This window comes from Cherax quadricarinatus, chromosome 81 (genome assembly GCF_038502225.1).
Source record: "Cherax quadricarinatus isolate ZL_2023a chromosome 81, ASM3850222v1, whole genome shotgun sequence".
NCBI lineage: Eukaryota > Metazoa > Arthropoda > Malacostraca > Decapoda > Parastacidae > Cherax > Cherax quadricarinatus.
In genome coordinates, this window is record NC_091372.1 from 4,113,504 (window position 1) to 4,137,995 (window position 24,492).

The 24,492-nt window shown below is 38.4% G+C and overlaps 1 protein-coding gene across 15 annotated transcripts in view; it reads right to left on the reverse strand.

Annotated features, from left to right (window-relative positions):
* LOC128699776 (probable phosphorylase b kinase regulatory subunit alpha) overlaps positions 1-24,492 on the reverse strand; it is a 353,571-nt gene that overhangs the window by 198,499 nt on the left and 130,580 nt on the right. For all 15 annotated transcript variants that reach the window (XM_070102279.1, XM_070102274.1, XM_070102271.1 and 12 more), the window contains 3 exons: positions 19,740-19,812; positions 17,312-17,403; positions 12,049-12,139 (listed from right to left, as the gene is read on the reverse strand). In XM_070102279.1, coding sequence (XP_069958380.1) covers positions 12,049-12,139; positions 17,312-17,403; positions 19,740-19,812 — 256 coding nt within the window. The remainder of the gene's footprint in view (positions 1-12,048; positions 12,140-17,311; positions 17,404-19,739; positions 19,813-24,492) is intronic.

Consider the following 24,492-nt stretch of genomic DNA (forward strand, 5'->3'; position numbering starts at 1 on the left):
AAAGGTGAAGAGAGTGGTGAGAGAGTGCAAAAGGAGAACAGATGATAGAGTGGGAGAGGCACTGTCAAGAAATTTTGAAGAAAATAAGAAAAATTTTTGGAGATAAACAAGTTAAGAAAGCCTAGGGAACAAATGGATTTGGCAGTTAAAAACAGAGTAGGGGAGTTAGTAGATGGGGAGTTGGAGGTATTGGGTAGATGGCAGGAATATTTTGAGGAACTTTTAAATGTCGATGAAGACAGGGAGGCGGTAATTTCATGCACTGGCCAGGGAGGTATACCATCTTTTAGTAGTGAAGAAGAACAGGATGCGAGTGTGATGGAGGTGGTTGAGGTATTACATAGAATGAAAGGAGGTAAAGCAGCTGGAACTGATGGGATCATGACAGAAATGTTAAAAGCAGGGGAGGATATTGTGTTGGAGTGGATGGTATTTTTGTTTAGTAAATGTATGAAAGAGGGGAAGGTACCTAGGGACTGGCAGAGAGCATGTGGCCTGATGGCTGAAGCTCTTGCTTCACACACTGAGGGCCTGGGTTCAATTCCCGGAGGGGTGGAAACATTTTGACATGTTTCCTTACACCTGTTGTCATGTTCACCTAGCAGCAAATAGGTACCTGGGTGTTAGTCGACTGGTGTGGGTTGCATCCTGGGGGACAAGACTGAGGACCCCAATGGAAATAAGACAGACAGTCCTCGATGATGCATTAGCTTTCTTGGGTTATCCTGGGTGGCTAATGCTTTGGGGTTAAAAATCCAAAGAAAATCTGATCTTACCTCTTAAAAGAGATTGTAAAAATTATAGGGGAATAAGTTTACTGAGAGCTAGGTAGTAGGTTGGTAGCCAGCAACCGCCCAGGGAGGTACTACCATCCTGCCAGGTGAGTGTAAAACGAAAGCCTGTAATTGTTTTACAAGATGATAGGATTGCTAGTGTCTTTTTTCTGTCTCATAAACATGCAAGATTTCAGGTACATCTTGCTACTTTTACTTACACTTAAGTCACACTACACATACATGTACAAGCATACATATATATCTATATATATATATATATAAAGGGAAAGGGGACAAAAGAGACTGTAAAAATTATAGAGGAATAAGCTTACTGAGTATACCAGGAAAAGTGTACGGTAGGGTTATAATTGAAAGAATTAGAGGTAAGACAGAATGTAGGATTGCGGATGAGCAAGGAGGTTTTAGAGTGGGTAGGGGATGTGTAGATCAGGTGTTTACATTGAAGCATATATGTGAACAGTATTTAGATAAAGATAGGGAAGTTTTTATTGCATTTATGGATTTAGAAAAGGCATATGATAGAGTGGATAGAGGAGCAATGTGGCAGATGTTGCAAGTATATGGAATAGGTGGTAAGTTATTAAATGCTGTAAAGAGTTTTTATGAGGATAGTGAGGCTCAGGTTAGGGTGTGTAGAAGAGAGGGAGACTACTTCCCGGTAAAAGTAGGTCTTAGACAGGGATGTGTAATGTCACCATGGTTGTTTAATATATTTATAGATGGGGTTGTAAAGGAAGTAAATGCTAGGGTGTTTGGGAGAGGGGTGGGATTAAATTATGGGGAATCAAATTCAAAATGGGAATTGACACAGTTACTTTTTGCTGATGATACTGTGCTTATGGGAGATTCTAAAGAAAAATTGCAAAGGTTAGTGGATGAGTTTGGGAATGTGTGTAAAGGTAGAAAGTTGAAAGTGAACATAGAAAAGAGTAAGGTGATGAGGGTGTCAAATGATTTAGATAAAGAAAAATTGGATATCAAATTGGGGAGGAGGAGTATGGAAGAAGTGAATGTTTTCAGATACTTGGGAGTTGACGTGTCGGCGGATGGATTTATGAAGGATGAGGTTAATCATAGAATTGATGAGGGAAAAAAGGTGAGTGGTGCGTTGAGGTATATGTGGGTGGGGGTTTAAAGGAGGTTTTGTGGGTAAGGGGCTTGGACTGCAAGCGTGCGTGAAGATAGGAGTGAATGGAGACCTTGGGACCTGACGATCTGTTGGAGTGTGATAATATTTAGTGAAGGGATTCAAAACCGGTTATTTTCATATAGTCGGACTGAGTGGTGCATTGAAAAGTATATGTGGAGGGATATGTTGTGTATCAAAAACTGTTGTATTCTGATTATCTATGGAGATGATGAAAGTATTTTCAAAGACGGCCGAGGGAAGTTCTTGTATGAAAGTATAGTGCGTGTACGACTAAAAAGCTGGGACAAGAGGCTAGTAACTTATATATTACTAAATTTAAAAGGGAAACTTTCGTTTTTCCTTTTGAACCTCGCTTGGGTAGTAGTAAATGCAGTGTATGGTAGGGTTATTATTGAAAGAATTAGAGGTAAGACAGAGTAGGATTGAGATGAGCAAGGAGGCGGTGGGTAAGGGATGTGTAGATCAAGTGGAGCATTAACACCCCTCCTTCAGAGTGCAGGCACTGTACTTCCCATCTCCAGGACTCAAGTCCGGCCTGCCGGTTTCCCTGAATCCCTTCATAAATGTTACTTTGCTCACACTCCAACAGCACGTCAAGTATTAAAAACCATTTGTCTCCATTCACTCCTATCAAACACGCTCACGCATGCCTGCTGGAAGTCCAAGCCCCTCGCACACAAAACCTCCTTTACCCCCTCCCTCCAACCCTTCCTAGGCCGACCCCTACCCCGCCTTCCTTCCACTACAGACTGATACACTCTTGAAGTTATTCTGTTTCGCTCCATTCTCTCTACATGTCCGAACCACCTCAACAACCCTTCCTCAGCCCTCTGGACAACAGTTTTGGTAATCCCGCACCTCCTCCTAACTTCCAAACTACGAATTCTCTGCATTATATTCACACCACACATTGCCCTCAGACATGACATCTCCACTGCCTCCAGCCTTCTCCTCGCTGCAACATTCATCACCCATGCTTCACACCCATATAAGAGCGTTGGTAAAACTATACTCTCATACATTCCCCTCTTTGCCTCCAAGGACAAAGTTCTCTGTCTCCACAGACTCCTAAGTGCACCACTCACTCTTTTTCCCTCATCAATTCTATGATTCACCTCATCTTTCACAGACCCATCCGCTGACACGTCCACTCCCAAATATCTGAATACGTTCACCTCCTCCATACTCTCTCCCTCCAATCTGATATTCAATCTTTCATCACCTAATCTTTTTGTTATCCTCATAACCTTACTCTTTCCTGTATTCACCTTTAATTTTCTTCTTTTGCACACCCTACCAAATTCATCCACCAATCTCTGCAGCTTCTCTTCAGAATCTCCCAAGAGCACAGTGTCATCAGCAAAGAGCAGCTGTGACAACTCCCACCCTGTGTGTGATTCTTTATCTTTTAACTCCACGCCTCTTGCCAAGAGAATTCGGAGTGTGGAAATTAGGAGAAGGTGTGAAGTTAATATAAGAATTAGTCAGAGGGCTGAAGAGGGGTTGGTGAGGTGGTTTGGTCATTTAGAGAAAATGGATCCAAGTAGAATGACTTGGAGAGCATATAAATCTGTAGGGAAAGGAAGGCAGGGCTGGAGGGAGGGGGTAAAGGAGGCTTTGTGGTCAAGGGGCTTTTACTTCCAGCAAGCATGCATGAGCATGTTTGATAGGAGTGAATGGAGACTAATGATTTTTGGGACATGACAAGCTGTTGGAGTGTAAGCAGGGTAATACAGTGGACCCCCGCTTTACGATCAGCTTCCAATGCAAGCAATTATGTAAGTGTATTTATTTAAGTGCGTTTGTACGTGTATGTTTGGGGGTCTGAAATGGACTAATCTAAATCACAATATTCCTTATGGGAACAAATTCGTTCAGTACTGGCACCTGAACATACTTCTGGAATGAAATAATATCGTAAACCGGGGGTCCACTGTATTTAGTGAAGGGATTCATGGAAACCGGTTATTTTCATATAGCCGGACTTAAGTACTGGAAATGGGAAGTACAATGCCTACACTTTAAAGGAGGGGTTTGGGATATTGGCAGTTTGGAGGGATAAGTTATGTATCTTTATATATACTTCTAAACTGTTGTATCTGAGTGCCTCTGCAAAGACAGTGATTATGTAAGAGGTGAAAGTGTTGAATGATGAAAGTATTTTCTTTATTGGGGATTTTCTTTCTTTTTGGGACTAAAAAGGAACTAAAAAGATATCCAAAAACAAAACAATCAAATTAACAAAATTAGATGAACCTCTACTCCCACCAACTGAAACAGCAAACAGACTCAATGTTTTCTTCTCCACCATAGGAAAGAATCTAGCGAGTAAGATCCCAAGCTTAAACACCCGTCCATCACACTACCTCACGAGCACCTACCCAAATACACTATTCCTAGCCCCAACCAACCCAACATAAGTCTCGCTCATCATCAGCACCCTTAAAAACAAGGCAGGAGATATAAATAACTTACCACCTTTTATGTACAAAAAAGCTTCTCAAGTATTGTCACCAATTACTGGAACACTCTTTAACAAATCCATCGAATCCTCCATCTTCCCATCAATTCTCAAAATAGCAAGGGTCACCCTGATCCACAGAGGAGATCAAGCAGACTTGAATAACTATAGACCAATATCTAACTTACGTCTGTTCTCTAAAATCTTTGAAAAATTAATTCATAGGCAGATCTATTCCTACCTCGTCTCACACAACATACTCAACCCCTGTCAGTTTGGATTCAGGACTAATAAAAGCATGAATGATGCTATTATACACATGCTAGAACTAATATACACCACTCTCGAGAAGAAAGAACTCCCAATGGGAATCTTCATTGATTTATGTAAAGCTTTTGATACAGTCAACCATAATTTGCTGCACATTAAATTAACACACTATGGTATAAGAAAGCACTCCCTCAACTACCTAAAGTCTTCCCTTAGTAACAGAAGCCAATATGTATACACAAATGGAGCTAACTCTTCCACACAATCAATTACAGTCAGGGTCCCACAAGGAAGTGTCCTTGGCCACTCCTCTTTCTCATTTACATCAATGACCTACCGAATGCATCAAAACTACTCAAACCCATATTACTTGCAGATGACACTACATACGTCTTCTCTCACCCAAACCCAGACAAACTGGGCAACACTGCTAATGCTGAATTGCAGAAAATATCTACCTGGATGATGACTAACAAGCTTACTCTCAATACTGACAAAATCTATTTAATTCAGTTTGGAAACAGAGCAACAAATGTTCCACTTAACGATAAATGGATCACCCATCACAAGACTCACAGAGGGAAAATTCCTAGGAATCCACCTTGACAGTAACCTCAAATTCCAGACACATATACAACAAATTTCCAAGAAAATCTCAAAAGACAGTAGGCATACTATCAAAGATATGGTACTATGTTCCACAATCAGCTCTCCTTGCACTGTATCATTCACTCATCTACCCTTATCTCACCTATGGAATTTGTGCATGGGGATCAACAACATTCAATCACTTAAGACCACTAATAACCCAGCAAAAGGCTGCAGTCAGAATGATAACAAATTCCCACTACAGACAGCATACTCCACCAATATTCAAATGTCTAAAACTACTCACCATAAAGAACATCCATACTTATTCTTGTGCCTACTACATACATAGAACACTACACTCAAACATAAACCCTCCACTCAAACCTCACCAACCTTAACGGGACACACGACCATAATACAAGACACAGATCACTCTTTGAGGTTCCTCATGTCTATATCACACTGTGTAAAAACTATGCACATAAAGGGTCCCAAAATTTAGAATTCATTACCAGTAAACACTAAAGTAACCTGGTCTGAACATCAATTTAAGACTCTTCTCAAATACCACCTACTCACCCTAAATTAAATATGCAATACTCAATACTTAACTTTACCAAAAAATCTCCCAATTACCTAAATCTTAAACTTCAAAATTAGATGCCCAAAGTTCATACATTACTTAATACTGCACTGTAGTATAAATTCCTGCCCAAAACAATACTGCCTTACACCCAATTGTGGCATTCTCATACTGTAAACAACTTTCAACAATGCACAATGTTATATTCCTGTAATATACTTTAAATATTTACTATTGATATAAACAACCTACAAAATACTTTCAACTTGTCCCAATGTAATATCCCCAGATTGTAATTGAAGTAAACTTACTGTCTGCTATAAATAAAAACAGATGTACAACTTAAACAAGCTATGATCAAATTCTCAAGTATTAAGTAGTCTGTAAGCCATTATATTTAGTCTGCCCATAATGCCATGGCATGATAGTGGCTCTCTTTGTACTGCAACTCATTATTGTAATTTTTTTTTTAAACAAGTCAGCCATCTCCCACCGAGGCAGGGTGACCCAAAAAGAAAGAAAATCCCCAAAAAGAAAATACTTTCATCATCATTCAACACTTTCACCTCACTCACACATAATCACTGTTTTTGCAGAGGTGCTCAGAATACAACAGTTTAGAAGTATATACATATAAAGATACACAACATATCCCTCCAAACTGCCAATATTATTATTGTAATTACATAATCTTAATGTAAACTTGCAAGGAAATAAAAATTGTATTGTACTGTATTGTGCCATATCCTGCCTTGGTGGGAGATGGCCTAATTGTTGAGAAAAAAAAAAAGGTGTTGAGTGCTAAGAGTCTGGATATCCAACAGGCTCCTGTGTGTTAGACAGGAGTGAGTGAAGGCAAGCAGTAATAATTTAACATGCTGTTGGAGTGTGAGCAAGATAATCATCATGAAGGGATTCACTGAAACTTGTTAGCCAGATCTGAGTTCTTTACGTGGGAAGTAAAGTGCCTGCACTCTAGAGGTATGTGGATAAAGTTTGGAAGTTCATCTGACCCAAGATTTCACCATGCTTCTGAGCAGGCAATGAATGAGGGTGAAAGTGATTCTTTTTGGGTCACCCTATACAAGTGCAAGATGGCTGGTGTGCTACAAACATCATAATAATAATAATATTGACAAAGATTACATATGGTTATGTTTATATTATCTGGTATTTTGTAGGTAGTAGGTTGGTAGACAGCAACCACCCAGGGAGGTACTACCGTCCTGCCAAGTGAGTGTAAAACGAAGCCTGTGATTGTTTTACATGATGGTAGGATTGCTGATGTCTTTTGTCTGTCTCATAAATATGCAAGATTACAGGCATGTCTTGCTACTTCTACTTACACTTAGGTCACACTACACATACATGTACACATTTATTTATACACACTCATCTGAGTTTTCTTTGATTTTATCTTAATAGTTCTTGGTCTTATTAATTTTCCTTTTATATCCATGGGGAAGTGGAATAAGAATCTTTCCTCCGTAAGCCATGCGTGTTGTAAAAGTCAACTAAAATGCCGGGAACAATGGGCTAGTAACCCCTTTTCCTGTAAAGATTACTAAAAAGAATAAGAAGAAGAAAATTGTCAAAGTGGGAAGTCTGAATGTGCGTGGATGTTGTGCAGATGATAAAAAAGAGATGATTGTGGATGTTATGAATGAGAAGAAGCTGGATGTCCTGGCTTTAAGTGAAACAAAGCTGAAGGGGGTGGGAGAGTTTCAGTGGAGAGGAATAAATGGGATTAGGTCAGGGGTTTCAAATAGAGTTAGAGCTAAAGAAGGAGTAGCAATAATGTTGAAGGATAAGCTATGGCAGGAAAAGAGGGACTATAAATGTATTAATTCAAGGATTATGTGGAGTAAAATAAAGATTGGATGTGAAAAGTGGGTTATAATAAGCGTGTATGCACCTGGAGAAGAGAGAAGTGTAGAGGAGAGAGAGAGATTTTGGGAAATGTTGAGTGAATGCGTGGGGAGTTTTGAATCAAGTGTGAGAGTAATGGTGGTTGGGGATTTTAATGCTAAAGTGGGTAAAAATGTTATGGAGGGAGTAGTAGGTAAATTTGGGGTGCCAGGGGTAAATGTAAATGGGGAGCCTTTAATTGAGCTATGTGTAGAAAGAAATTTGGTAATAAGTAATACATATTTTATGAAAAAGAGGATAAATAAATATACAAGGTATGATGTAGCACGTAATGAAAGTAGTTTATTAGATTATGTATTGGTGGATAAAAGGTTGATGGGTAGGCTCCAGGATGTACATGTTTATAGAGGGGCAACTGATATATCGGATCATTATTTAGTTGTAGCTACAGTTAGAGTAAGAGGTAGATGGGAAAAGAGGAAGGTGGCAACAACAAGTAAGAGGGAAGTGAAAGTGTATAAACTAAGGGAGGAGGAAGTTCGGGTGAGATATAAGCGACTATTGGCAGAAAGGTGGGCTAGTGCAAAGATGAGTAGTGGGGGGGTTGAAGAGGGTTGGAATAGTTTTAAAAATGCAGTATTAGAATGTGGGGCAGAAGTTTGTGGTTATAGGAGGGTGGGGGCAGGAGGAAAGAGGAGTGATTGGTGGAATGATGAAGTAAAGGGTGTGATAAAAGAGAAAAAGGTAGCTTATGAGAGGTTTTTACAAAGCAGAAGTGTTATAAGAAGAGCAGAGTATATGGAGAGTAAAAGAAAGGTAAAGAGAGTGGTGAGAGAGTGCAAAAGGAGAGCAGATGATAGAGTGGGAGAGGCACTGTCAAGAAATTTTAATGAAAATAAGAAAAAATTTTGGAGTGAGTTAAACAAGTTAAGAAAGCCTAGGGAAAATATGGATTTGTCAGTTAAAAACAGAGTAGGGGAGTTAGTAGATGGGGAGATGGAGGTATTGGGTAGATGGCGAGAATATTTTGAGGAACTTTTAAATGTTAAGGAAGAAACAGAGGCAGTAATTTCATGCACTGGTCAGGGAGGTATACCATCTTTTAGGAGTGAAGAAGAGCAGAATGTAAGTGTGGGGGAGGTACGTGAGGCATTACGTAAAATGAAAGGGGGTAAAGCAGCTGGAACTGATGGGATCATGACAGAAATGTTAAAAGCAGGGGGGGATATAGTGTTGGAGTGGTTGGTACTTTTGTTTAATAAATGTATGAAAGAGGGGAAGGTACCTAGGGATTGGCAGAGAGCATGTATAGTCCCTTTATATAAAGGGAAAGGGGACAAAAGAGACTGTAAAAATTATAGAGGAATAAGCTTACTGAGTATACCAGGAAAAGTGTACGGTAGGGTTATAATTGAAAGAATTAGAGGTAAGACAGAATGTAGGATTGTGGATGAGCAAGGAGGTTTTAGAGTGGGTAGGGGATGTGTAGATCAGGTGTTTACATTGAAGCATATATGTGAACAGTATTTAGATAAAGATAGGGAAGTTTTTATTGCATTTATGGATTTAGAAAAGGCATATGATAGAGTGGATAGAGGAGCAATGTGGCAGATGTTGCAAGTATATGGAATAGGTGGTAAGTTATTAAATGCTGTAAAGAGTTTTTATGAGGATAGTGAGGCTCAGGTTAGGGTGTGTAGAAGAGAGGGAGACTACTTCCCGGTAAAAGTAGGTCTTAGACAGGGATGTGTAATGTCACCATGGTTGTTTAATATATTTATAGATGGGGTTGTAAAGGAAGTAAATGCTAGGGTGTTTGGGAGAGGGGTGGGATTAAATTATGGGGAATCAAATTCAAAATGGGAATTGACACAGTTACTTTTTGCTGATGATACTGTGCTTATGGGAGATTCTAAAGAAAAATTGCAAAGGTTAGTGGATGAGTTTGGGAATGTGTGTAAAGGTAGAAAGTTGAAAGTGAACATAGAAAAGAGTAAGGTGATGAGGGTGTCAAATGATTTAGATAAAGAAAAATTGGATATCAAATTGGGGAGGAGGAGTATGGAAGAAGTGAATGTTTTCAGATACTTGGGAGTTGACGTGTCGGCGGATGGATTTATGAAGGATGAGGTTAATCATAGAATTGATGAGGGAAAAAAGGTGAGTGGTGCGTTGAGGTATATGTGGAGTCAAAAAACGTTATCTATGGAGGCAAAGAAGGGAATGTATGAAAGTATAGTAGTACCAACACTCTTATATGGGTGTGAAGCTTGGGTGGTAAATGCAGCAGCGAAGAGACGGTTGGAGGCAGCGGAGATGTCCTGTTTAAGGGCAATGTGTGGTGTAAATATTATGCAGAAAATTCGGAGTGTGGAAATTAGGAGAAGGTGTGGAGTTAATAAAAGTATTAGTCAGAGGGCAGAAGAGGGGTTGTTGAGGTGGTTTGGTCATTTAGAGAGAATGGATCACAGTAGAATGACATGGAAAGCATATAAATCTATAGGGGAAGGAAGGCGGGGTAGGGGTCGTCCTCGAAAGGGTTGGAGAGAGGGGGTAAAGGAGGTTTTGTGGGTAAGGGGCTTGGACTTCCAGCAAGCGTGCGTGAGCGTGTTAGATAGGAGTGAATGGAGACGAATGGTACTTGGGACCTGACGATCTGTTGGAGTGTGAGCAGGGTAATATTTAGTGAAGGGATTCAGGGAAACCGGTTATTTTCATATAGTCGGACTTGAGTCCTGGAAATGGGAAGTACAATGCCTGCACTTTAAAGGAGGGGTTTGGGATATTGGCAGTTTGGAGGGATATGTTGTGTATCTTTATATGTTTATGCTTCTAGACTGTTGTATTCTGAGCACCTCTGCAAAAACAGTGATAATGTGCGAGTGTGGTGAAAGTGTTGAATGATGATGAAAGTATTTTCTTTTTGGGGATTTTCTTTCTTTTTTGGGTCACCCTGCCTCGGTGGGAGACGGCCGACTTGTTGAAAAAAAAAAAAAAAAAAAAATTTTGTTGTATATGATGGTAAAGGGACTGACTGACATTACTCTCACTGTCTTAGGTCAGTGAAGTTCATCTAGAGTTCTTTGTCAAATATTGTCCTCAGACTGCTAGTAGGAAGCCCATGCGACTAACTTTCCCTTTGAGAGCAGAAACCACTGCCAACTTTTTAGTCCTACCATGTATTTGAAGGTCAAAATGAAATGAAATCTAAAGCAGACAGCTACTGGCTCTGTTATAATTCTGCCATACATGTAACTGGCACACCACATTATTTTCCCTGAAGTTGACCTGTCAAAAAAATTCCAATAGTTGGAGGGGTTTCTTTATCTTTCCCTAAGTATGTATTATGCAATGCTGTTCATTCTTCATACATTCATTACTGGTATATGAAGAATGCTACTGTAAAAATTAGATGGTAATTGGAAAAGTATACTGATAATGTCTTTTTCTAAGAAAACACCTCCACTTATATAATGAAAGTCTAGAAGTGCATTTTGTTTAATAGTGCATTATGTGAAGATATCTCAGTCTTTAAGAAGGTTAGGCTTGCAACCCACATCCATACCCACCCAAACAGCAAAAAGGCAGAGCCAGGAGCTGTGACTCGATCCCTGCATCAATGTATAAGTGAGTACATATGGGTGTGTACATGTACATGTGTACACACCCCCACCCCCACACACACACTGTATTTTCCGGCATGTAAGACGCATAAGTACATAAAACAATGTTTCCAAGCAGTTGTAACTTAACATTAGTAAACAACTGCTAAAGCCTAACCCAAAGCCTACCCTTGACCCTGACCTTGAGCATATAACGTAAAGGCTGATTTTCCAAGGTTTTTTTGTGGGAAAACAAGAGTGACTCATATGCTGGAAAATACAGTACATACATTAGCATGCGTAAGCTTACTTGATTTCTGATCAGTAAGTCTTATCTAATCAGTAAACAAATTATATGCACACTCAAAACCCAAATCCTTCATTATACAGTGGACCCCCGGTTAACGATATTTTTTCACTCCAGAAGTATGTTCAGGTACCAGTACTGACCGAATTTGTTCCCATAAGGAATATTGTGAAGTAGATTAGTCCATTTCAGACCTCCAAACATACACGTACAAACGCACTTACATAAATACACTTACATAATTGGTCGCATTCGGAGGTGATCGTTATGCGGGGGTCCACTGTATAAGGTCTTTTCCACTAAGTAAAATACTATCACCACTACAAAAGTAATATCTACACTTCAAAACTGTTGTCACCTCTACAAAAAAGTTGCCTAGGCAAGACTTCATCTAATAACAATAGCAACAATGACTTACCTGTTTGACATACGCACAAGGTCAGCTCTTCTCCAGGACAGTGACCCCCTCATTTGTTTCTCTAGATAATCCTTTACTTCTGCTTTGAGGCCTGCAAGATGGGCATCAGTTAAGAAAATTCATATATACAAAATTCATAGAAAGCAAAGATATGAATGATGAATTGTACCGCATTCCATAAGTAATAATACATAATGTACAGCATACACTTAATAAATAAGCAAAGAGGAAATGGTATGGTGATACTGACAAGATGTGGAAACACACACAAGAGTCTTTCTCCACAAATAAGCAAAGACTTTAAATCAAGTGCCAACTAAGAATTCTCTGTATATTATCCTAATGTTGGATATCATACAAATCACTACTTGCTACAGGTCCATAATAGACTGAAAAGTTGTTGCAAGTTTCCTCTATGAATTGTGGAATAGTTGTGAATCTTTGTGTTCATACATCAGAGTTCTCTTATATGATGCTTAACCCTTTTGGCTAAATAGTAAAACCTCAATTAAACAAGTTCTACAATTAATGGACAAAATCCATTCAGCAAAGTGATTTTCAATAAAAAACAAAGTACAGACTGTCAATTTAAAAATTGTCCATTATTGTTACAATTATATAAAACAATCTTATCTGCATCCACTACAATCACCAATCACCCGCTCCTTCCTATCAGTTTGTTAAATTCAGGATTTACTATATTTTACTGTACTTTTAACTGCTTCAATTTCAATATTTATTACAGTACTGTATCTGGAGATGGGAAGTACAGTGCTTGCACTCTGGAGGAGGAGTTGGGATGTTGTAATTCTGGAGGAGAGAAGTACAGTGCTTGCACTCTGAAGGAGGGGTTGGAATGTTGTAATTCTGGAGGAGAGAAATACAGTGCTTGCACTCTGAAGGAGGGGTTGGGATGCTGTAATTCTGGTGGAGGGAAGTGCAATGCCTGCACTGTGAAGGAGGGGTTGGGATGTTGTAATTCTGGAGGAGAGAAATACAGTGCTTGCACTCTGAAGGAGGGGTTGGAATGTTGTAATTCTGGAAAAGGGAAGTACAGTGCTTGCACTCTGAAGGAGGGGTTGGCATGTTGTAATTCTGGAGGAGGGAAGTACAATGCCTGCACTCTGAAGGAGGGGTTGGATGTTGTAATTCTGGAGGTGGAAAGTACAGTGCCTGCACTCTGATGAAAGGATTGGGATGTTGCAATTCTGGAGATGGGAAGTACAGTGCTTGCACTCTCAAGGAGGGGTTGGCATGTTGCAGTTCTGGAGGTGGGATGCACAGTGCCTACACTCTGAAGGAGGGGTTGGGATTTTGCAATTCTGGATGTGGGAAGTACAGTGCCTGCACTCTGAAGGAGGGGATGGCATACTGCAGCTCTGGAGGTGGAAGTACAGTACCTGCACTCTGAAGGAAGGGTTGGGATGTTGCAGTTCTGGAGGTGGGAAGTACAGTGCCTGCACTCTGAAGGAGGGGTTGGCATGTTGCAGTTCTGGAGGTGGGAAGTACAGTGTCTGCACTGTGAAGGAGGGGATGAGATGTTGCAGTTCAGAGGGTCATTTGAATTTTGATGTGTGCAAATTCTCCCAGGACAGCTAATGAATGAGAGATGGTAAATTCATTTAATTTTTTTGATTCGCCCTATCTCAGTGGGAGACAGTTGGTGCATTAAATTTTGTTTTTTTTTAACAAGTCGGCCATCTCCCACCAAGGCAGGGTGACCCAAAAATAAAGAAAATCCCCAAAAAGAAAATACTTTCATCACCATTCAACACTTTCACCTCACGCAAACATAATCACTGTTTTTACAGAGGTGCTCAGAACACAACAGTTTAGAAGCATACACGTATAAAGATACACAACATATCCCTCCAAACTGCTAATATCCCAAAACCCCTCCTATAGGGTGCAGACATTGTACTTCCCATTTCCAGGACTCAAGTCTGGCTATATAAAAATAACCGGTTTCCCTGAATCCCTTCACTAAATATTACCCTGCTCACACTCCAACGGATCGTCAGGTCCCAAATACCATTCGTCTCCATTCACTCCTATCGAACACACTCATGCACGCCTGCTGGAAATCCAAGCCCCTCGCCCATAAAACCTCCCTTACCCCTTCCTTCCAGCCTTTTCGAGGACGACCCCTACCCCGCCTTCCTTCTGCTATACATTTAAATGCTCTCCATGTCATTCTACTTTGATCCATTCTCTCTAAATGACCAAACCACCTCAACAACCCCTCTTCAGTCCTCTGATTAATACTTTTATTAACTCCACACCTTCTAATTTCCACACTCCTAATTTTCTGCATAATATTTACACCACACATTGCCCTTAGACAGGACATCTCCACTGCCTCCAACCGCCTCCTCGCTGCTGCATTCACAACCCAAGCTTCACCCCCATATAAGAGTGTTGATACTACAATACTTTCATATGTTCCCTTCTTTTCCTCCATAGATAACGTTTTTTGGCTCCACATATACCCCAACACACCACTCACCTTTTTTTCCTCATCAATTCTGTGATTTACCTCATCCTTCATAAATCCATCCACCGACACATCAACTCCCAAGTATCTGAAAACATTCACTTCTTCCATACTCCTCCTCCCCAATGTGATATCCAATTTTTCTTTACCTAAATAATTTTCATACATTTATTAAACAAAAATACCAACCACTCCAACACTACATCATCCCCTGCTTTTAACATTTCTGTCATGATCCCGTCAGTTCCAGCTGCATTATGTACACAAGAGAATCCATTAAATCGTGGTTTTACTGTGTATATTGCCAGAGGTAAAATGAGGTATGGGTAATTCACTATCCATAAAAGGGGCAGCCTCCTACTGGTGTTAAAATCAGAGGGTAAATGAGTAGGGAATAATATCACTGTATGAATGGCATAACTACTACATATTCAAAACAATTAATGGGACATTATTCAGTGTCTTTTAAAGATATGAGAGGCAAATTTTTTGCAGGAATTCACAAAAACAAAATATCTATGCATTTGCTTTCTGAGTGCTTTAAACTTTGAAAAACATTATCTCAAACTGCTTTCAATAGTCTTAATTCAATCCATACCTAGAAATTATAAAACTTCATAGCATTTTGCAATATCTGATTCAATTTGACTTACTGGCTTCTGATTACACAGACAATAAGTTTCAAGATGTGAACAGATCATGGACTCAAAAGACAAAAGTTGGTAGATCCACAAAAGGCTTTGATCTACAAGGTCGTACTGATGAACATAATGTCAAGTGTTGTGCAAGTCCTGGAACCGACCCTACAACACAGATGCAAGTTTTTATTACCTTTTATTAATTTCAGGGGATAACTTTTAAATTCCTAGGTCGTAATTAACCGCTAAATAAAATTATAATGGTAAAGAAAAGTACGGTAAGTTTCACCTTAATTTATTTACTCTCTGAAATAAAAAGGTGCCAATAACACTGGCCTTTTTTACTTTTATTTATATTATTATTATTACATGTACAGTAGACCAACCGTATCCACAGATTTGGTTTCCGTGGTTTCAGTTATCTGTGGTTTATCATGGTCCAAAAGTAAGCCTTAATTTTGCTTAATAATGATCACAAAGCACAAAAATGGTTATGATTGCAGTTGTTTAAAGCCTAAGAGAAGCTGTGAAGTGCTCCCATTAGTGAAAAAGTCATAATTCTCCACCGGTGTATAATTTTTCAATTAAACTTTATCACAGGTATGTAAATGAAAAACGACTTATATGTAGGGTTCGCTATCCACGGTCTTGAATATCCACTGTAAATCTTGGAACATATCCTCTGTGGATACAGGGGGACTACTGTATAGAGAAGTATTAACCCCCAAAGGTAATAGAGCACTTCAGGAATAGGAGCTAACAATTAACCCTTTAACTGTCGCAACCCCAAATCCTGAGGTGTCTCCTGGGGTCGCAAAATATTTGGAAAATAGAAAATTCTTATGAAATGACAGAATCTTTTCCCGATGGTAATGACACCAAAAGTATGAAATTTGATGGAAAACTTATGGAATTACGCTCTCGCGAAGTTAGCGACCACGGCAATATTTAAGAATCAGCAATTTCACCCACTTTGAGCCCTATTTTTGGCTAATTCCATTGTTCAAGTCGACCAGACTCATAGCTATTTTTTTAGAACTCTAATTTCAACTACCCAATAAAGTGGTCAGAATTTGGCAATTTCACGCAAATTAAAAAATATGCCAATTTCAAAATAGGGTCGAGAATGAACAATGCAGACATTCCTGGCTCTAAAGTAACATTTGCTTTGTTCATCAGTCACGTCTCCAGGCCCCTCTGATATTACTCTTGCTTTCTATTTTGAATTTTTATTCAAACAAAAAATAGAAGATTTACTGTTACGCAGACTACTGCAATATTGTAATAATTGTATAAATAATGTCAACCCATTCATGACTGCATATCAGAATGGCTAGTTGGACATTTATTGGACAATGACATCACTTGTTTACTCTTGAACATCGGCAAGGCAAAAGTCAAACATTTCCCCTACTTTGAGCTCCATTTCAAGGTCGTTTTTATAGTAAAAACCAATCAAAATCACCTCCATTTCTATGATATGTTTTCCATTCTATCAAATGTGACTATGAAAACGAGAACATAACCATAAAAAGTATATGAAAATACACCTCATATTCGGCATTTTAATCCAAAAACACGGTCAGGGTTTTTTATCTCATTATGCACTGTTTGCTGCAGGATTTTTTTTATACTGCACACATTGACCACACAGACCCATTCTCTCACATGTGGGCCTACCAGCTTTCTCCCGCTTGATTTGAAGCCACTAGAATTTTTGAGTATATATACGTTAAACACATTGGCTCGTAAGACGTATACATATGACCGAAACAGTCAAAGGGTTAATATTCTTACTCTCATGGGTAAATGCTAAATTCATATGGATCGAACATTGCCTGGGGATGGGAAGTAAGCATCTTCAATCTTACTAATACTTGTACACAGAACAAGCAGATTTGTAGACACTGTCAATTGGCTAGACCCCAAACACAATTACACAAAAACTAGCTATTCACTGTCTGAAAACTGACATATGGGCAAACACTAAGACATATCAGGGAATGTTCCATTCCAGGCACCCTGACCAAGGTCCCTGGACCGAAACATTTTCTAATAAATATGCCCTAGTGTTTGCTAACAGGTGTTTTACCACTTGTTGGTATCCATTACTAAGGTTTGTGCTACTCACTGTCAGGAAATCCACCCTCAGTGTCATTGAGGAAGTTAAGGCTGGTAATACATGATGTGTTCAGGAACTCCTGCATCTTACCCAGTGACACTCTGTAAGGGATAATGAACTTCTAAGTAATAATAATAATAATAATAATAATAATAATAAAATAATAATAATAATAATAATAATAAAATAATAATAATAATAATAATAATAATAATAATAATAATATGGGGATTTTCTTTCTTTTTGGGTCACCCTGCCTCGGTGGGAGACAGCCGACCTGTTAAAAAAATAAAAAAAAAAATGGGTGTGAGGCATGGGTTGTGAATGGTGCAGTGAGGAGGAGGTTGGAGGCAGTGGGGATGACTCCTCTGAGGGCACCGTGTGATATAAATATGCAGAGAATTCGTAATTTGGAGATTAGGTGGTGTGGAGTTACTAAAAGTGTTATCTACAGGGCTGAGGAAGGGTTGTTGAGGAAGTTTGATCATTTAGAGGATGGAGTAAAATAGAATGAATAGAAGGGTGTATAAATCTACTTATAGTGAAAGGAATGTAGGGTAGAGGTTATCCTAGGCAAGGTTGGAGGGAGGGGGTAAAGGACGTTTTGTGCAAAAGGGGCTTGAACATACAGCAGGCATGTGAGAGCATGTTGTGTTAGATAGGATCAAGTGAAGACAAATGGCTTTTGGGACCTGACGAGCTATTGAAGCGTCAGTAATTTATCATTTTGTGAAGGAATTCAGGGAAACCAGTTAGCTGAACTTGAGTCCTGGAGGTGGGAAAATCAGTGCCTGCACTCTAAAGGAGAGGGGTAGAGATATTTGCTGTTTGGAAAGACATCTGAACTATCATATCTGTGAACCTCAGGTAAGACAATGATAAGTGTAAATGATGACAAAAATGTTTCTTTCATGTCACCCTACCTTGCTGGGAGACAGCCAGTTAACCTCTGACTGTCAAGACCCCAAATCCTGAAGTATCTTTGTGTTGCAAAATATTCGAAAAAAAAAAAAAGAAATATTGTTTCTTATGAAATGATAGAGAATCTTTTCCTGATGGTAACGACACCAAAAGTACGAAATTTGATGGAAAACTTACGGAATTACGCTCTCGCAAAGTTAGCGGTCTTGGCAATATTTACGCATTGGCAATTTCACTCACTTTGAGCCCTATTTTTGTCCAATTCCTTTGTTCCAGTCAACCAAACTCATAGCTATTTCTTTAGAACTCCATTTGTTCTATTGATTGAGTACAAGAAACTGCCCATTTACCAATTTCAACTACCCAATAAAGTGGTCAGAAATTGGCAATTTGGCCAATTTCACACAAATTAAAAAAGATGCCAATTTCAAAACAGGGTCCAAAATAAACACTGCAGACATTCCTGGCACTAAAATAACATTTTCTCTGTTCATTAGTCACGTCTCCAGGCCCCTCTCTTGCTTTCTATTTTGAACTGTTATTCACACAAAAAATAGAAGACTTACTGTTATGCAGACTACTGCATCATTGTAATTGTATAAATAATGTCAACCCATTTGTGATTGCATATCAGAATGGCTAGTTGGACATTTATTGGACAATGTTTACTCTTGAACACCAAAATCGAACACCAAAAGCGAAATCGAACATTTCCGCTACTTTGAGCTCAATTTCAAGGTCCTTTTCATTGTGAAATCAATCAAATCATCTCTATTTCTGTAATATGTCTTCCATTGTATCAAATGAGACCAGAAAACGAGAATACAACCATAAATACTATACGAAAATACACCTCAAAGTCGGGATAGTAATCCAAAAACATGGTCGGAGCTTTTTTTCTCATTATGCACTGCGTGCTGCAGGATTTCTTTTATATTGTGCACACTGACCACACAGATCCATTCTCTCACATGTGGGCCTAACAGCTTTCTCCCGCTTGATTTGGAGCCACTGGAATTTTGGCGTATTAATATGTCTTTAATAAACAATGGCTTGTAAGACATATACACCTACCATCCGACTTACGACCGAGTTCAGTTCCGAGAAACCGGTCGTAAGTCGAAATGGTCTTAAGTCGAACTTTACTACTGAATATCACCAAAACATTTTTGTAATGACTTTATTTTATTGTTTTATTTTGGTATTTCATGCTTTACTTTACTTTTTATGCTGTAAGTACTGCATTTTATACTGTAAGGTTTAGGATAAACACTGTGCACAACACAAATAGTTGTTTATTTCCCAGAAATTTGGCATAAAAAACACGGTCGTAAGTCGAGTGGTCGTAAGTCGAGCAGGTCCTAAGTCGGATGGTAGGTGTATATACGACACCGACAGTCAATCGGTTAAAAATAATAATAATTATAATAATAATAATTATAATAATTCATAAATACTGTTTTTCTTGGTGGGGAAACAGACAAGCTTGTAAAAGATAAACTACAAATTGTCTTACCGTGTACCATTAATGTAGCCGCTCTTGAGTTTCTTCAGTGTGGATATCATAGCAGGAGGAATTTTTCCATCTTCTGCCATGTTATCAGGAGGCAAGGAAATTATCACAATTATTAATGAAAATATCATCACAGTGATTATGAATAAAAGTTATACTAATCACTGATATTTAATGCTAACATGTAATTTTTAAGATTCTTATAATTTAAAAAATACTACAAAAGGCTTTAAGATATGATTTGTAATGAATATGAAAGACATACAGCAGGACCAGAAATTTATATTTAATCAATTTTAAGTCCTAAAAAGAGCTTATTATCAGAAGATTCTTTAATAAGAAAGATTCACTTTGCTACAAGATACAACCTGACATACAACAACCATAACATAAGCAAAGTAGTAGAAGTATGGGGACATGATACCTTTTATTTCACGGGGGGAGAGTGCTAAGCCCACATGGGTCATGCATCACCTTGGGGAATGGGAGGCAATCAGGTTCGACACAAGAAAAGGGATGGTATTTCAAATTCTTTGGATCAATAGCACCTGACTGCATCAAGGTGTCTTGAAGACTGAGACATATGAAAAAATGAGGTAAGAGAAAAAAAAAAGGCAATATAATGATAGTAAGAACTGGTGCCCTAAGGCACTAAAAACTAAAATTATTCTAGCTAACATAAAATTAGGATGATAACCACAAATAAAAGCCTCTGGGCTTATATACTGATGACAGATGAGGTGGGGCAGTAGTAGGTGGAGTCACCAGCAGAGAAGACAACAGGTGAAAGTAGGTCATGTTTATAGGTCTAACCTATAGGTACAACCTACTTCCACTAGTGGTCTTAAAAAGTAAATAAAAAAAATATTTACAGTGGACCCCCGACTTGCGATGGCCTCAACCTACGATAAAACTGACTTGCGATGCTTGTCAGCGTAAAAATTTGACCCCAACCTATGTTGAAAAACTCAACTTACATCATTCGTCCCGAATGCAGCCGTCTGGTCCATCTGGCCTAAGCACCTCAGCTGACCTAGTGTGACATTATTTACAAGCCAGGGCAGATGGTTGCATGCATACAATCAATAAATTTTGTATTATTCCAGTGTTTTTAGTGCTTGTAACTGCTAAATAAGCCACCATGGGCCCAAAGAAAGCTTCAAGTGCCAACCCTGTGGTAAAAAGGGGGAGATATACTATTGAAATACTATCGTACCATGGTCAGCTGCTGCTGCTGCTGTACCACAGTCAGCTGTACTACTCGAAGATGTGGAGAGATTGTTGTTGGTGTGGCTTATCAAGAATACCGAGAAACAATTAACCTCAAGAGGGTTAGACACCCAGGATAACCCAAGAAAGTCAGTGTGTCATCGAGGACTGTCTAACTTATTTCCATTAGCATCCTTAATCTTGTCCCCAGGATGCGACCCACACCAGTCGACTAGCACCCAGGTGAACAGGAAAAAATGCCTGGAACTATTGCTCATATTGGTGAATTTAAGGCCAGCAAAGGTTCGTTTGAGAGATTTAAGAATCGTAGTGGCATACACAGTGTGATAAAGCCTGTTCTGGAAGAAAATGCCAAACAGGACTTACATTACTCGGGAGGAAAAGGCACTCCCAGGACACTGTCTCATCACTAATCACCATATCTTCAATAAAGGTGTCATTTATTCTTCATTTAGTACACTAGTACATGCACAATATACATTATGCATGTATCCTCCTTTTTGTGTGTAGGAAAATGCATATTTCATGTGGTAAAAAAAAAAATTCAAACTTTTGGGTGTCTTGAACGGATTAATTTGATTTCCATTATTTCTTATGGGGAAAATTAATTCGACTTACAATAATCTCGTCTTACAATGTGCTCTCCTGAATGGATTAATATCGTAAGTCGGGGGTCCACTGTATTTCTTTGCTAAGGTTACAACGTGTGTTTACATATCATAATATGACTGGAGCAAAGAAAGACACTATCATGTCGAGGCATTTCAGGGAGACTTTATCATGGACTACTTAAGTCTAGACAGGTGAAGAGTGGTAGAATACCAATAGTCAATATTCACTCTATTGTTAATGTGAGATAGCACAATTTATGATACAATCTTACATTTTTAAGTACATAATTAAGTTCTTTTACAGTGGTAGAATACAAATAGTATTTTATACTTCACTCTGTTATTAATGAGGTAGTACAATTTATGATACATTCAATTTATCAATTTATGACTGCCTACCACTGCTCCACCTCATGTATCATCAGTCCTATATATAAGCCCCATCTCTGAGAATATGCTGTCTTTTTGTCAAGAATGCCTGTATATAAAATGAAGAACATTTCAAAATCACAAAAAATGCAGTAAAAATAAATACATATGCTTCATTGTAACTTATTTATTCTGATTCATTTATTTTGATACTTAAATATTTCACTCCAGTGCTATAAAAAGAGATCAAAGTTGACTTTCTTGTAATATTACATTCAGTATGAAGCACTGAATCTATAAAGGTCATTCAGTACCTGGAAGTAAGGTCATGTCTGATCTAAGAGAGAATAGCTCCCTCTCCTTGGATCAATATCCTTTCTCAGTGCCCCTTTAAAAGATTTTGATAATGAGAGAGGTCAGTACTATTGTTTTATGACTTTATTTGCAATTCTTTTACTGCCATCTTTGTCAATTGAGCTGTATTGTATCAGTGGTTTTTAGATTGTGTGGGATGATGCTTGAATCTAGACACTTTCCAAAGAATATTTAAGGCATGATAATGAGATTTTGCAATTATTTTATCACTATACACTTCATGAGCTTGGGCCTGGGGCAGAGAGCACTCACATTATATCAAGAGGCCAGGAGTGGATAAAAGAATGAACTACATTATCACACTTTTTTTAGTGCACTGGCCATCTCCCACCAAGGCAGGGTGACCCAAAAAGAAAAACAAAAGTTTTTCTTTTTATGTTTAGTAATTTATACAGAAGGGGTTACTAGCCCCTTGTTCAAAAAGAAGCCTATGGGGGCCATACTGCACTTACAAAATACCAAATACTCCAAGGAATCAACAAACTGGATGACAACACACTGATCAAGAGTAGCAGCACCAAGACAATACATGGAAATGAATTCTCTAACATGCCAGATATAAGATTTTTTTTTAGTGAAAGTAGAAAAGGGTTGAAAGGCACTAGAAGAGAAGAGGCTCAAGTAATTGCCTATTTAATTACCTATCTGAGTTTGCAGTCTATTTTTGAGACCTCATATTAGTACACCTCTACTGTGTCAATTACGACAAGACCCACAGTGTTTGGGAAGCCATCATACTATTCAATAAATGGTCAAGAAAGCCTGGGAGCCACAGCTTCTTCCCCAGAAATACAATTAGCCGAATAATATTAGCTAAGTACATACATACAATAATAAATGAAAAAATTTTCAGCATGTCAATAAATTGCTTAAAATACTACCTATACATTACTACATAAACCTGCAGTAATCATAGTCACACAACAAAAAGATATAGTAAAAAAAGGATAAAAAGAACTTAAGGAAAACTTACCTTAGTCCAAAATATATCTATCAGAACATTATCTTACTGGTTTGAATGCACATGCAATATTTAATTTACTGCAAATAATATAGGTCTAACAAATATATATATAGCTACAGAGATCACCATTAAGATAATTACAGGTTCTACACACCTATATTCAATCCTTTCAACATTTTCAAGGAAAATTAAATTTGGAAGAAAATTTCAAAACCGTAAGAAATCCTTTTTACGTTATTATTTATAATATGCACAACAGCCCATTTACTTTTCTTTTAAATCTAATCTTGAATTTAAAATATTTTACTCCATTTTATTATTTTTATTATATACAGGAGTGAAATATTCAGGAGGTTTAACATTTTAGGATTATTTATTTATGAAGGAGTGCTAAACCCACAAGGGTCATAGAGTTTCTGGGGAATGGATGGTAATCAGGTTTGATGTGAGGAAGGAGAGCAGCAGCAGCTGCCATCCCCTGAACCAAGATCCCTCTCCCAGCATCAAAACACCTTCCTAGAATAGTATTCTACTGTGTTCATTACTTTGGTTTAAAATTAATACTGTATTAGGATACAGTATATAGGAGAAATTTGGAAAAAAAATTACTGCTGCTTCAGCCACTCTGGTCTGAAGCTTCTTAAGTGATGACTTTAAATACTTTGACCCAACAAAATACACATACACATTCTTTGGTAATGATGATGCTAAACAAAATTTAAATAGCTGACCCATCCAAAATGTTAACACCAACTGTGCTAACAAAGTCTGGATAATACATGCAACTCCTACCAATACTTATGACCCCATCGCACCCATGACTCCCAGCATCCCCCCCCCACATACACACACCATAAGTCTGTATCCATCACCATCCACAACAACTCCTACCAATACTTATGACCCCCCAACCCACCCATGACTCCCAGCATCCATACACATGCACCCATAAGGAAAGGAGAGAGAGATGGGCAAACTGCATTTTCCAAGACTGCAGAAAAGTCTTTGATATGGTGTCACAGTAACAGGAAGGCTATCAGCATAATTAACAGATTAGTTTAACAGAAAATAAACTTATAAGGGATGAAATATCAGAAAAGGAAAGTATACTTATTGGATTCTTACAAGATCAGTGTTGGGCCCACTCTGTTCCTAGTGTATATTAATGACTCAAAAGCAGAATAAACTAATACACAACCTTGTTTTT